The 13,894-nt window shown below is 54.4% G+C and overlaps 5 protein-coding genes across 5 annotated transcripts; 1 reads left to right on the plus strand and 4 right to left on the minus strand.

Moving 5' to 3' along the window:
* Positions 1-358: 358 nt before the first annotated feature.
* Positions 359-2,169, minus strand: GUITHDRAFT_140549 (hypothetical protein; the record flags this gene model as incomplete). The annotated part of the gene is made up of 8 exons (XM_005830147.1): positions 359-565; positions 728-785; positions 854-1,060; positions 1,162-1,490; positions 1,534-1,704; positions 1,801-1,872; positions 1,968-2,012; positions 2,062-2,169. Coding segments are annotated over 8 exons (1,197 nt in total), but the record flags the coding sequence as incomplete, so codon positions are not given.
* Positions 2,170-2,657: 488 nt separating this feature from the next.
* On the minus strand, positions 2,658-3,338 carry GUITHDRAFT_110642 (hypothetical protein; the record flags this gene model as incomplete). The annotated part of the gene is made up of 1 exon (XM_005830148.1): positions 2,658-3,338. One exon carries the CDS (start codon positions 3,336-3,338, stop codon positions 2,658-2,660), a length of 681 nt encoding a protein of 226 aa, XP_005830205.1.
* A 2,262-nt stretch (positions 3,339-5,600) lies between these two features.
* Positions 5,601-8,650, minus strand: GUITHDRAFT_110643 (hypothetical protein; the record flags this gene model as incomplete). Its single annotated transcript, XM_005830149.1, has 5 exons — positions 5,601-5,822; positions 5,869-6,279; positions 6,329-6,615; positions 6,677-8,363; positions 8,411-8,650. 5 exons carry the CDS (start codon positions 8,648-8,650, stop codon positions 5,601-5,603), a joined length of 2,847 nt encoding a protein of 948 aa, XP_005830206.1.
* Positions 8,651-9,269: 619 nt separating this feature from the next.
* GUITHDRAFT_140552 (hypothetical protein) lies at positions 9,270-10,724 on the minus strand (the record flags this gene model as incomplete). Its single annotated transcript, XM_005830150.1, has 5 exons — positions 9,270-9,441; positions 9,483-9,616; positions 9,682-9,956; positions 9,998-10,262; positions 10,665-10,724. The coding sequence occupies 5 exons, from the start codon at positions 10,722-10,724 to the stop codon at positions 9,270-9,272; spliced, it is 906 nt and encodes a 301-aa protein (XP_005830207.1).
* A 997-nt stretch (positions 10,725-11,721) lies between these two features.
* GUITHDRAFT_153290 (hypothetical protein) lies at positions 11,722-13,171 on the plus strand. The gene is made up of 10 exons (XM_005830151.1): positions 11,722-11,858; positions 11,907-11,962; positions 12,015-12,125; positions 12,184-12,276; positions 12,329-12,370; positions 12,424-12,552; positions 12,616-12,706; positions 12,754-12,815; positions 12,883-12,933; positions 12,989-13,171. Exons 1-10 carry the CDS (start codon positions 11,792-11,794, stop codon positions 13,079-13,081), a joined length of 795 nt encoding a protein of 264 aa, XP_005830208.1. The 5' UTR covers positions 11,722-11,791; the 3' UTR covers positions 13,082-13,171.
* Positions 13,172-13,894: the final 723 nt, after the last annotated feature.

Genomic DNA, 13,894 nt, shown 5'->3' on the forward strand with positions numbered 1-13,894 from the left:
GCCCCTCCATCTCCTTCCGCAGCTCTCTCGATGTCGCCTCTCGCCTCCCGCAGCCCCTTCTCCGCCTCCTCCGCCTCCTCCCGCGCTCGCCCGCCCTCCTTCCTCAGCTCCTCTATCCTTCTCCTGCTCTCCCGAGCTTCTTCCTCCAGCTCCTCTACTCGCCTCTCCAGCTCCCTGGCCTCCTCCTGCCTCCCTGCCGCCTCCCGCGCCTGCATCGTCATTCCCCCTCCCTATCTCCGCCGCCTCCTGCCCGCCCCGCGTTAGTCCCCAGCCTCCCAATACCCTGCCCCTCTCTCCCTCCCTCTCCCTCCCGCCCTCCCCCTCTGCCCCTCCCCCTCTCTCCGCCCAAGCCTCCTACCTCCTCCAGCTCGTCCGCCTGTCGCTTCACCTCCTGCAGCCCCTGCACCACCCGCGCTCGCAGGCTCTCCCTCGCTGCCTCCGCACATCGCAGCTGTCTGCTTCCTCGCTCCATCGCCTCCTCCGTTGTCGCCGTCGCCCGCCTGACCTCTCCCGCACACCCCGCCAGCTCTCGCCGTAGCTCCTCGACCTGGTCTTCCGCCCTTGCCTGTCCCAAGCCCTCAGCCACCCTACCTCCTCCTCCTATCCTCCTCCTCCTCCTATCCTCCTGCTTCCGCCCTCTATCCTACCCTCCCGCTGCCCTTCTCTCCCCCTTCCGTGCCGGCTCCCTTCTCCTCCTCTGCGTCTCTCTTCCCCTCGATCGGCTTACCCGCCTCTCCTCCTGCTCTCTCCTCCGACGCTCAAGCTCCTCCTCCGACGCCTCAAGCCTGCATCCCCGACACCGCACTCTCGTCAGCCCTCCCCTCCCCTCCCCTCCCCTCCCCTCCCTCCTTACCTCCTTCCTAGCTGCCTCCCGGCTTCCTCCGCCTCCTCAAGCCTCCTCCGCAGCCCCGCTGCCTCCCGCTCCCCGTCCTCCCGCTCCCTCCTCCTCCTCTCCTCCGCCGCCTCCGCCGCCCCCGCAGCGCCTCCCCGTCTCTCCTCAAGCCCTCCACCGCTGATCTCCACCCCCTCGCGTCCTCCTCTATCCCCAGCCTCGTCTCCCCTGCCTCTCTCATCGCCCTCACGCACTCTGCCCTCATCTCCTCCGCCGCTGCCCGTACCCTCCTCGCCTCCCCCGCCGCCTCCCTCCGCCGCCTCTCTGACCTCTCCGCCTCCTCCTGCATCCGCATCACCTCCTCCCGTAGCCCCTCTGAGCTTCGCCCGGCCTCCTCCAGAGCTCTTTCAAGCCCCTCCATCTCCTTCCGCAGCTCTCTCGATGTCGCCTCTGCCTCCCGCAGCCCCTTCTCCGCCTCCTCCGCCCTTTTCCAAGCTTGCTTGCATTCTTCTTTGCTGCTTTGCAGGTCTTGGCTAGTTTGTTGGAACAAAGCACTGAGAGTTAAGATGTTGCTTTCGTGCTTGTGGCGGTTGATGATATCAAATTTGATGTTTTTTGTGTGTTCCTCAATCAAACTACTTGTCAACTCTGCAAGTTCCTGTTGCAAGATAAGTGGAAGGGGAGGAGGGAATCTAGTATACCTTGTTGAACATGCTTGAAATGTTTGAGAGGTCCCGTATGATGGCCATGCATTCAGTCCGTTGAGCTTGCTTCTTGTCTGCTGATCTCCTCTCTCCCGCTGCTTTCTCAGATTTTGGGGGTTTGGTGGTCAACCCCTTGACCAATGTTGTCTCTTCCTTTGCAGGCTCTACCTGGCACGAGACGACCGCAGTCTGTCTGTCCCATCCAGGGCTTGACAATCTAAGGGACCGCAGATAAGAAAAGTGTCAATCCCCATCAACCAACACCTTTCGTGCTTGTCTGTTCCAGACTTTGATTCCAGGCCCTTGCTCATTGCCCAATCGATCTGTCTGGCTCCCCTGTTGAAGCACAGTCATTTCTTTCGCGTGCAAGACAAGTGGGAGCACTTGTTCTTCGATCTTCCTGAAGCTTCAGAGTTTAACTTCCGACAAACCAGCGCGTTCTTGTTCAGTCGATCCAACTTGCTGCAAAGAGACCCCTGCAGCATCACATCAAACAGCCGCATCACCAGCCCTCTCTCTGCCCACCTGCAAGCTCCATCCTCGGCGCAGCTCAGCGGCAGCTCCATCATCGAGGAGCTCTCTCCACCTGTCGCTTCCTTCCTCCCTTCCCTGCTGTCTTCTCGTTCCCGCCATCGCAAGTTTGAAAGAAGAGCCCCTCGGTCACCCATCACTTGAGTCAAGTCACGGTCCGACGGTCACCCGGCCCTCCGGGCCCGGCCCGGCGGCCGGGCGCTGCCGCCGAGCGACCATCGGACCGCGCCGCGGCTGTCCGCGGGCGCCGGGACTCGGGAGTCACTGCCAGGTCCCCTGGCACTGCCGCCGCCGGCCTGCCACCGCCACCGGCCGCCACCGTCCCAGTGACGGTTCCCCGGCCCCCCCCCCCCACGGACCGTACTCGGTCGAGCTGTCTATTCGGACTCGAGGTGGTTGCGCGAGTTAGTCAATGGTTAGTTTATTTAACTAGTCAGTTTAACTCTAAGGTTGTCAGTTGGGCCGGGCCGGTGCCCGGCCGCGCCCCCGCCCCCCGGCGCCGCGCCGGACCGTCGAAGGCTGCCGCGGGGGCCACCCGGCATTTAGTTCAATGTGTATTAGTCACCGTAGTCCCATTGACCATCGGAGTGTCAGAGCCCGGTTGAATACCATCCGACGATGATCCTGAGGACTTCAATGGCGACCATCTCCTGATCGTGCTGCTCCTCGGCAGTGCCCGTGCGGTTCATATTCAGCACCAGGCACAGGAGCAGAAGCTCCTTCACTTGCCAGGCCCATCCCTTCATGATGTTCTCGTAGTGGATAAACTCCTCTGAGGCGTACACGTAGTCCTGCCCGTCACGGTCGTCTTGTATGTCGACCACCCCAGCTATCATCGCTAGGATGTCTTCCCCAACCTCGGCTATGAGCTCCTGCTGCCATGGGAAGGTCTTGCCCACCCACCTCTCCACCTCCGCTCTGATCTTCTCGTCCTCGCTCTCCAGCAGCTTCGCCGCCACCCCCTCGTACTGGTCGAGCACCACAAATCGCTCGAAGTAGCGGCAGACGTTCACGTGCTGAATCCGGTGGCTGTCCTTGAAGACGCTAAGCCCATAGCAGATGCCCCTTGCCGACAGTTCGCCGTAGGTGAGGAGGAGCTGGACGAGGGAGGAGAACGTCTGCTCGTAGAGGGCATCGCTGAGGCGGGCGCAGATGGGCTCCAGCAGCACGTGCGTCATCGTCTCAAGGAACAAGTTGATGGGTTGGTGTTCTACGCCCCGGGTGGCCGTTTCAAAGATAACCGTTGTAACCGCTGATCGAACAGTTGCCATTCTGATGAAAGAAGTTGATAGTGATTGATTGTTGATTGAATCCGTTGAATCTGCTTGAAAAGTCAACAAGCTAAAGGAGTTTCATTTTGTTCCCCTCATTGAGTTTGACAAGCTAAAGGAGTTTCAAGTCATCGTGAAAGCTTCAGGAGTCTAACTGACGGATACTAACACTCTCAGCTAATAACGATAACCCTCTCTTTCTAGGCACTAGGTCTCGATCTGGTGGGGTTATGGAAGGAATGCATGGGTTCGCCCAGCAGGCTGAGGCATGTGGCTTTCTCTAATACACTAATACATGTGCCTCTAGGAGATGATATACCAGTGCTAGTCGCTAGGTCCCATACATATAAAGATGAGCCCTGTCCGCCTCAGACAGAAGAAGGTGAAAGATCAGGGGCAGCAGATGCCCCGCGAACTTCCGGTAATACTGAGAAGTGCTGACTTGTGAAGCTTTCATAGGCAGGAGTATATCGAGCTAGGAAAGAGCTCTTTTCTTGGGGGGGGTGGGGGGTGGGGAAATGGTACTGACAGAAAGGAAGAGGGTAGGGGGGGTGGACTCCTGGGTGGACCAGGAACTTTGTTGGATCACTTGTAGGTGGGATGCATGGCAAGAACGCAGCAACGGGAAAGGAATGTGATGGTAGAGGTAAGAATAGACATGTGTAGGATGAAGAGAAAGATGAAGAGAGATCTCAGATGAGAAGAAAGAATGAAGAAAACTACCAGATGAGAAGAAAGAATGAAGAAAACTACCAGATGAGAAGAAAGAGGACAGATATCTTGGATTGAAGCAGAGGTGGTTGGATGAGAAGAAACAAGGATAGACCTATCGGATCAGGAGAAGGAAGAAGACATCTATGAGATAAGTAGACAGATAAAGAAATAAGGAGAAATGTATCATCTCTCACAAGATGAAAGAAAAGGACATCTATGAGATATCTCAAAACAGATATCTTGGATTGAAGGATGACAGAGCTGCATCCATCAGATAAGAAAAAAGAAACAGACACGAGGGAGGTATCTATAAGAATTGACAGAAGAGATCTATAAAGTGGGAACAAAATTGCAAAGATCTATCAGATAAGAAGAAAGATGAGGTCATGCGAGAAGAAAGGAAGAAGAAATCTTGCAAGGTCTTTCGGATAAGAAAAACTGTAAATCGATAGAGACTGGGATTTGTGATGAGAGATCGAAAGAGACTGGGATTTATCAGTCAGGAACCAAGACAGAGAAAAGTGTCAGAAAAGAAGAAAGAAGCCAAGGTCTGTCATGTAAGATGGGAGCAAAGACGGAGGGATCTACACAATAAATACATGCAGTAGATGTGTCAGACCACGAGAAACGAGAAGAGCTCCATCAGGTGATAGCAAATATGACATGATCATGCGTCAGAAAAGGAGAAAGAGAGAGATATATGCAAGGAATTCAAGAGTTCAGCAAAGAATCATTTAGGAGAGATGTATAATAGAGCAAGCAACATGATTCAGACGTATGACATGATTGACATGATACACGAAGAAGAGTTGAGAGACGTATGCCGAAGAAAGTAGGTAGAGAGACGCGTCAGATAGGAAGGATAGAAAGATGGACGTTGGGCCAAGGATCTTGTGAACCCTTTTTCTAGATGATACGAGAAGTATGATAAAGGTCCTATGCTGATATGGCCTTGGCTAAGTCCTTTGTTAGTTTCTTGCTGCCTCAGGGGACAGCTTGCTTTAGCACTGAAGGCTACCTGCGATTTCCTTACGTTGTACATCTCCATTAGCCCCAGCTTGTGCTTCTCTTGCTCCCTTTCGTTGGATGATCTCAGTCGTTTATATGCATTACTCCACATGATTTCATGATCTGATTCCAATGATACACACAACCATGACAACCCTCGGGAAGCATGTTGCCACATACTTGCACTGCTCCCTCCTACATTCATGATCGCCCCTTATCATGTTTCCGTCTCCTGACCTCAAGAATTCTACCCTGCAAGTCCCCAGAAGCAGACAGCGGCAGTCAGGCTTCAGGGACAGTCACAGAGGGCATACCGTCCAGCCTCCTACCAAACATCAAAGTCGTTCATTGGAGGGTGAGTGCCAGCAACTTCACGATCTCCCTCGCTCCAAGTCCTTCTGCTTTGATACCCGTTGCGATCATGGAGTTAGACTATGTCTTGCCCGTGCTATCACAAGCATACATGTTGTAAGGCATGCAACAACGAGACTGTTGCAATGACAAAGAGGTTGCGTGATTCTCTCGCAATCGTTCACATATCTAATTTCCCACAACAACTTCAACTTCCTCACAACTCCTCAATCTGTCTTCGCCTTCAAACAGCAGGCACACCATGATGTCTCGGTACCCGTCGGGCGCCTCCTCGAGGCTCAGCTTGTTCTTCACCCGGCACACGCGCATGCCGGTCTTGCCTTGCGACGTCAGCCAGCGATACACTTGCGCCATGTGGCTCGGGCGGTTGCAGATGACGCTTGCTCGCACCTGCACGCACTTGAGGGACTGCAATCGAGACCTGTCGTCCTCCTACCGGGTCAAGAACGCGACGGCTGTAAGGCCAGCCAGCATCCTCCTCCTCCGCCGCCGCGTACTCCATCACCTTCTCAGCCATCCTCGGCTTCTTCTTCACCGCAGCCGGTACGAACTCGATCGGATGCACTCCGTCATCGAAATGGCAGGCGATCCTGACCCCCTTCGCCCCCTGGCCTGCGGCTCTTCCAGCGGGTCTCTCGACTTCACACTCGGCCGCATGCGCCTTGAGGACGTCGACTAGCTTGCTATGGAACGAGTCGTTGAGCAGCACCGCACGGCTGTGGAGTTGCGATATGAAGACATCCTCTCGTAGCATCAGGCTCCCCGTGCTCAGCCGCCTCCACGTCTCTAGTTTCTTGTGCAGGCTGGACTCCTTCCTGTCTTCCTCCTCCACTCTGATCGCTCGCACCTGTCATACGGTCATGCCTGTCGGCTACAACCCATCGCCCTGGCAGTACCTGATGGTCATCCTGGTAGAACAAGGCGTCGGCGAAGCCTTGCCCGACCTCCTTGAGCTCAGCTCCTCCTGCTTCCTTCATCATGGACTCATATCTTCTGTCGTTGATGCGGGCGAGCTTGTCCATGAGCCGCTGGATGTGCTTCTTCAAGCGAGGCAGGAGCTGCGGGTTGTCTCGCCAAGCGTTGAGTCGCAGCACACGCCCGGTGAAGTATTCATATGCTCGCTCGAAGTCTCCGCTCAGGTACTGGGTGAAAGCTTCATCCTCGTACAAGCTGTGCGTTGTCTCTGCCATCAACACATCTCCAAGGCTCTCTCGAGACTGCAGCATGCGAGCCTTCCACCCCACCGACAGCATGTCGCTGCCTTCCTCTTCGCTCCTCGAGCTCGAGGGGCTCAGGATCCGAAGACACACCATGAGGATGAGGCTGTGCAGTCGCTGCATCATCTCGGTCATCTCCCCCCCCCCCCTGCTGCGCCTCGAGGTCTAGCGCGTCCGTCTCCGCCTTCATGGACTCCTCGTCTGCTATCATTCCGAACGACCTGCCCGCAACGACATCTGCTCTGTACTTGACAAAGTCGTAGAAGCGCTCGAAGTCGTTCTTGGCAAAGTCATCGCCCAGCGCAAGCTTGGCCACGGCCTCTACGCTTCGCTTGTCCATGACGATGACCCTCGACCTCCTGTAGCAGCTGAAGATGGAAGACGACTTCTCGCTCGGCAAGATGTACCCTGCGCTCACGGTGACTCCCAAGGCTTCTCGGACTCGACTCATCATGTTTGACAAGTCTGTCTCCTCTGCCGTTCTGTTTCTGAGCGACGCCTTGTAAAGCCGGTAGAACGCCGCCGAGATCGCCAGCAGAAGTACCAGGAAGCCTCCGCTGACTGCCAGCACGATCGTCAGCAGCTTGTCACGACCTTGACCCGACCCGTCACTGGGCGGATTCCAGCCGCTTCTTCCGCCAGGCCACAGCGGAGTCAGTCCGCTAACGTCGGCGAAGGCCTGGGCGGCCTCCCACGTACCGATGACGACGGACTCTATCACGGACGCGTTCGCTGAGGACGGCTGGATGTTCTCGATAGTCACGACGATCCCGTTGGGCTCTCGATCTCCCGACGCGTCGAAGGACACCAGTCCCGAGGCCCCGGGGAACGAGGAGTTTCTGATCGCATGAGCAAGCGCCGCCCCCGTGCCGTTGGTCTTGGCCAGCCCCAGCGCAGTGGCCCACGCGGCATCGTAAGCGAAGGAGGCATAGTCGGGCAAGGGCATGGAGTACTCCGCGGGCTTCATGCCGATGATGGAGTTGTTCACCTTGGACTGGTCGACCGTCCTGAAAGCGGTCTCAAGGAGGTCTCGCTTCTTCCCGTACAAAGGAGCGACGCGAATCTGTATCCAGCCCTTGAGAAGCGCCGCCAGCTGCTTGTGCTGCATGGATGCCACCACCGCACTCGGCACTCCTATCTCCCCCGCCACCCACGCGTGTCCGTCCTGCAAGAGCCCCTCCTTGTTGGAATAGGTCAGCACCAGCTCCAGGTTGGGTACGCCGATGCCGAGGTAGAGGAAGATCTTGGCGCGGCTCTTCTGCAGGGAGCTCATGGCTGCAGCAATGGACTTGGAGCCTTCTGGCACAAACTTCTGTACTTGAACCAAGTCGACGCCCTTGGACGAGGCTTGTTCCTGCACATTTGACAGGAAGCCGTTGCCGTAGGTTGTGTCCTCACACAGGACCGCGATCTGCTTCCACTTGAACCGGAGGCATACCTCGATGAGCGCCATGGCATTCAGCATGATGAGAGGGTTGGTTCGCGAGAAGAGCGGGTACGTCTGCTTGTCCGAGAGAAGCGTGGAAGAGGCCCCGAAGCTCGTCACCGGCGTCCCCTGCAGAGCAGACACAAGGCTCACGACCTGCGACCCGTCCGAGGTCATCGGGCCCACTATCGCATCGATGCTCGACGACTCTCTCCACGCCAAGACTTCCTTGAGCGCCTCTGCTGCGTCGAACTGCGAGTCTTTGAACTTCACGTCGATGCGGAAGCCCTGCCAGCTCACGTCACGCCCAGCACCAAGGCCAGCTCGTCGCAGACCTGGGGCAGGCGGTCGACGACGGCTTGGCCGACGATCTGAGGGTCTCGAGTGTTGACGTGATAGAGCGCGATGAGGCAGGCCATGGAGACCTGCTTGAACGCCAGGAGAGGCACAGACCCGTACGTCTTGACCAGCACCGGCGACAGCACTCCCACTGTGCTGTTGAGCGACTGACCAGCGGCCGATGAGGAGGAGAGGATGCAGGCAACGAGGAGGAGGGGTGGGAGCCTGCTGGTCATTGCTGGTGGTGCTTCGGTCCTGGCGGAGCCTGGAGGAGACAAAGGAAGTGATCTTGAAGGTAAGTTGGGATCAATAACAACCTGTGATCAATGCATCATAGCAGTCAGATCCTTTCCTCAACACTTGAAGAACTCGTTCATGCGCCTTTCCCTCGCTTCTTATCCATTTTCATGAAATCTCTGCAACTCAGCTTGCCTGCCAAGTTTTTCCTTTGTTCGTCTTTTCTTCTAATCATCAGATGCACTCATACCATGCTTGTTTTGCAACCCCCTCCCTGCTTCCCCCCTCCCCCCTCCCCCGCCCGCTTCCTGATCCCTCCCATCTTCCCATCCTTCTCTCATTCCTTTCCCCCTCTCCTCTCTCCCTCCTCATCTCTATCTTCCTCTCCCTCCGGCTTGCTTCCTTTGGGGCCTCTCTTGCCTCCCAGATCTCCCTGCCTCCCATTCTCTTCCTCCCTCCTACTTTTCTCTCTCTCCCTCGAGTCTCAGGACGTGTAGAGATCGTTCTAACTTGCTCCGAAGTGTCAAACTAAGTTTCGGTCTTCTCTCACTAAGAATACAACTTGTCATGAGGAAGAAGAGGCTGCGGGTGCCATAAGTAATTAGGATGCCGCGTTATTTAACAAAAGACGCACGAGCCGGTCACAACAGCATGCCCAGCCTGCAGGACTCCCTGCGCCCGGGGGGTCTGCTGGCCTCTCGCAACGTCTACGTCTCCGCCTCCGGACTCTTCCTCCTCTCCCTCTACGTCGCCGCCCTCCGCCACGTCAACCCCGGCGCCCACACGTAGGCTATAGCAAAGATTCATTCATAAACCCACCAATTCCCTCACGCGGCCACGAAGGTGAGAGCGGGCTGGATCGCGGAGTACACGAGGGTGAAGTTGGAGGACTGGATGGGGAGGAGGTCGAAGTAGCCCGCGCTGTTGAGGTTGTTCATGCCGGCGTTTCCGCACTGCATTAGTTCCTGCTGGAGGCCTTGAGCGTGCAGTAGGACGTGTTGTAGGGCTGGGTGACGAGGTAGAGGATCACCACGCTGAGGATGAAGATGTTCACGAGCAGCAGGGCCACGTTGTAGTAGATGACGAACTTGTGCTCGGTCCTCATCACGTAGTTGCCCAGTGCGAGGAGCGGGATGCTGAGGATGAAGCAGAGGAAGGCAGACCAGGCCGGCGTGCTGCTGATCGGGTTGCTCCACAGCGAGCTCAGCAGCTGCGTGTCGTAGACGAGGATGTTCGCGTAGAGGATGAGCACGGCGGAGAGCATTAGGATGGTGTCGTTCCCGGACATCAGGCCGAAGCGCCGGGCTCTTCAGGCCCGTCTGGAACCCGGGCCCTCCTCGTCCCACCTCGCCGCCCGTCCTGCCCGAAGCGGCCACTGGCCATGACCAAGTCGGCCCGGACCTGCGCCTGCTGCATGACTCCTGCGTAGTGGAAGCTGATTGGGTTGATCTTGCGGTAGTTGAGGAGCCGCATGATGATGCCCATCACTGAGCCGGCCAGCACCGTGCCGCAGCGCACCCAGGAGGCCTGGAAGGTAGTGACTCCACCGCATGGTTCCGAGTTCAGCGCGATGGCGTAGAGGCTGATCACGAGGGTAGGCAGCAGGAAGACCTGCGAGGACAGCAGCACGGTCACCGGGTAGTGGTGGCGACAAGGGAGGCTACGGTCAGTACTACTGTAGTCCTCGTCAAGCAGGGGAACAAGGCCCGGGCTGCAACTTCAAGATGCCGTACTGAGGTCGGCACGCCGGAAAGACAGCCTACCGGGTGAGCCTGATGAGGCTGGGGTGGGGTGGGGTCCTTGAGTTGAACTGCTACGGTAGTAGTACCAGCTTTGAATTTCGTGCCACCCCTGGTTGTCTCTCGGGCCCCATGGTCGCCTGGGAAAGTACTGGGTGGGTGGTGTTCCATCCGCTGTTCATTTTGGCACAACATACCAAATTTACCTACAATATTTCAAAGTTTAATTCACATTTTTCAAAAATTTGAATTCGGTGGTTCGGAAGGGCACTACCTTTCCGGCGGGAGTGTGAGGTGCTATGGCAGCCGCTGCAGCATGACGAAAGCCTGGCATGGCGATGATTGATGACGATGACGAAGATGATGATAACGATAATGACAAGTGAAAATCATAGTGGATGTGGGCAGTATAGAGAGAGGGTAGATGATGCTGGCAAGGGTGAAGGAGGAGACAGAATTAATATGATGGAAAAGAAGACCATGTAAGATTCTTTTGATCAGATAGCAAGTTGGCAGAATTCAGAACATCTGGCGCCTCTACAGTTTACGAAGAGCGAATTGTAAATGCCTTTTTTAGGTTGTATCTTCCATCAACATAAAATGCACAAGAGCTATTTTTCAAACTGAGTTCAAGAGTGATTTTGACCTCTCTTGTTGCTTAGATTGCAGATCATGCCAATAGGAAGAGACTTCATCAAGCCGCGAGGGGCCTCGGAGGGTGCCGTGAACAAGGTAAGGTCGGGTGAAATACTCCCCACCATGGGTTTGGTTGTATCTCATTCGTGTTGGTAAGGTCTTCCTGTTTGGTTTAATTGACTTCATCATATGCGCCATCGCAACCGGTTTCGGGATGACGAGCTTCATATTTGCTCTTCAAGCAAATGTATGTAATAGCCCAGGACCGACAAATCCCAGCACGACAAAGTATCCAGCGGATTCCATCCTTTTGCCACACAACCACATATTGGATACTATCCTTCACCATATTTGAACGACAACCCGTACAATTGTATCGAGGAATGCAAATTTCAGTGCACCAACTATGCGAATCAATTGTATTTGCTGTCAGTCTGCAAGGACTGCCTTTCAAACTGCACTCATCCATGGGGCGATAACATCGACAAATGTGATACGCTGCCTCAGTGCACGGCTACTATTGCGGGAACAGCAAATCAATGCCTTGATGTGGCAAAGTGCTTCAAAACCTGTGCCGGCACCACTGCTTCAGGTGTCGGATTCAAAGGATGTTTGTTTGCATGCCGCGACACCGGCAAGATTGCGATGTGGTCCGGGCTTACTTCTTTCATCTTGTTTTTCCTTGCACCGTTCATTGTTGTCATACCTCTGGTATTCGCCAAAGTGACAGGACAAAATGAAGTCAAGAACATGTTTTTCCTTTTCATGTGCTTTTTTATGTGGTGCGGAAGTGCAGTTATTGGAATCGACATTTTCATTCTCCAATTCTCTGGTAGCCACATTTGAATGGACTGCCTTACGATCCTGACTTGATCTCCAGGTTACAATAAACAGATTGGGATGCACTTCATGTACGTCAAAGATCAAGTTGACAGGGTATAATTTCCAAACGTAAGATATTTGGTTGATTTCAACATGATTTAAACAGGCGTTTGGTCTTTATCAAGCCAATTTGACACCCAACTTTCTCATTGGAGTTTTGCTATGCACCGAAGTCCTCGCGAATCTCTTCTTGGTTTTGTCATTCTATGATTTTTGGGTAGGAGTTGTCCAGATATCGTTACAGCACCTCTGATCCGAGATCTTTTGCGGTACAGGAAGTCTGGTACAGGACCCACGACCCGAGAACCTCACACTTGCCCAAGAATCCTGAGCCGGCGCCAAGCCCTCCGCCCGTTGAACAGCCAAAGGTGATTCCACGCAAAGGCGAGCGGTTGGATGAGGCTGAGACTGTGCTTGCAGCCAGTTAAAATGCCAGAGCAACCCAAAGGACCTCCTACAAAGGTCGAGCAAGCGATCTAAAGGATGCCTGTGGTTTCATTGACTGAGGAATGCAGCATCCAGAAGTGACTGTCGGGCTGCAGTTCGAGATGAAAGTGAACAGGTTCAAAAACTCAGACGGTCAAGAACAGATCGTACAAGAGGTGCAAGTGAATACTATTGTCCCAGGGGGTGCTGCCGACAAGGTCAGTGTGACTTAGCACTTGAAATCTGTAGAGAGCTCCTGACAATCTTGTGATCGACTTCAGGCAGTGCAAGCGAATGGGAGAAGAGTTGCCAAGGGAGATGTAGTTCTCAAGGTCGGAGATATCAAAGAGGATGGAACGGCTGACTTGCAAGGTAGGCATTTTCGCAGTTGCTGAACTCAACCAATCATTTTATTTCAGATGTTTATGGGAAACCGATAGTCGGGTCAGACGGTTGGGTGCACATTGTCCAAGGGAAACCAGTAAGCTAGAATCATGATCGTTCTCTCGTGCAGGGGCAGGTTAACTCCATTCACTCTTGTGCTTCAGGCTGGAACGAGGATCCGATTCCTGTTTGCAAGGCATGAAGAAAAGTTGCAGGTGACGAAAATCTTCAATTTCTACATGATGTTAAGATTTGCTGTGTTGGGTTCAGTTTCAATACGACATTGTTCGTGAGCTTGTGCCAAATTTCATGAAGCAATATGGCGTGGACGGTCCCCCTCCATTGCCTCCTGATTATGAATAGACTGAGTACCTGTCTTGTCATTTGAATAGAAATTAGAGGATCAAACGTAGGATTGCGTTCATTTGTACAATGCATTTCGCAACGAAAATCAGTATTACTACAAGAGGCTATATGAAAAGGTGAGGAAGAGCAGCAACCTACCACTGTTGGTTTGCTATGAAAAACAGTCATGCTTGCTAGACGTCAACAACGATGCATAACACAGGTCTCATCTGTACGATCCTCAAGAGCCCAAGGAAGACCCGGACATGCAAGTCTTTACAAGAACAGAGAGTCGCTGTTTCCTCTACAAGAGCAAAGACACATCTCGTTTCGTCTCCGTTCTCATTGTCATCGTCGTCATTTTAAGCGGGCGCAGGGACCAGGTTCATTTTTAGTAAATTCACTCTCGATGTCCACGCATCACTCATGACCCTACCCACCCTGTGGCCATACTTGACCCCCGAAAATCCTGTCTACCACCCACCCCAAACCTCCTTAACATTCCCCGTGAATCTGAAATACCCCACCTGACTCTCCATCAGCGCTGATGCGCAGATGCGATGAGTCGTAGAAGTCCTAGAGGAAGGAGGAAGGCGGGGAGGTGCCAAGGCAGCAGAGGACAAGAGAGAGAGAAGAAGAGGAAAGAAGAAGAAAACAAAGAGGAATGAACAGGGAGAGATGAAACGGGGGGCGAAGGGGCGAAGGAGGGAGGGGAAGGACACAGGGTTGGCAGTTATGAATGGGAGGGGATGGGTGGGCAGGGAAGATAGGGGCAAGTACAAGTCAAGCATATTGAGAGAGAGAAGGGGGGGGAGGGGAGAGAGAGATGGA

The sequence above is a fragment of the Guillardia theta genome (genome assembly GCF_000315625.1).
Source record: "Guillardia theta CCMP2712 unplaced genomic scaffold GUITHscaffold_47, whole genome shotgun sequence".
NCBI classification, from domain to species: domain Eukaryota; class Cryptophyceae; order Pyrenomonadales; family Geminigeraceae; genus Guillardia; species Guillardia theta.

What these genes read in the sequence shown, in the direction of transcription:
- GUITHDRAFT_153290 (XM_005830151.1), top strand. Translation starts at nt 11,792, where the DNA reads ATGTGCTTTTTTATGTGGTGCGGAAGTGCAGTTATTGGAATCGACATT. An exon ending in TGGAACGGCTGACTTGCAAG is followed by an intron (nt 12,707 to 12,753) that starts GTAGGCATTTTC and finishes ATTTTATTTCAG; the next exon opens with ATGTTTATGGGAAACCGATA. An exon ending in ACATTGTCCAAGGGAAACCA is followed by an intron (nt 12,816 to 12,882) that starts GTAAGCTAGAAT and finishes CTTGTGCTTCAG; the next exon opens with GCTGGAACGAGGATCCGATT.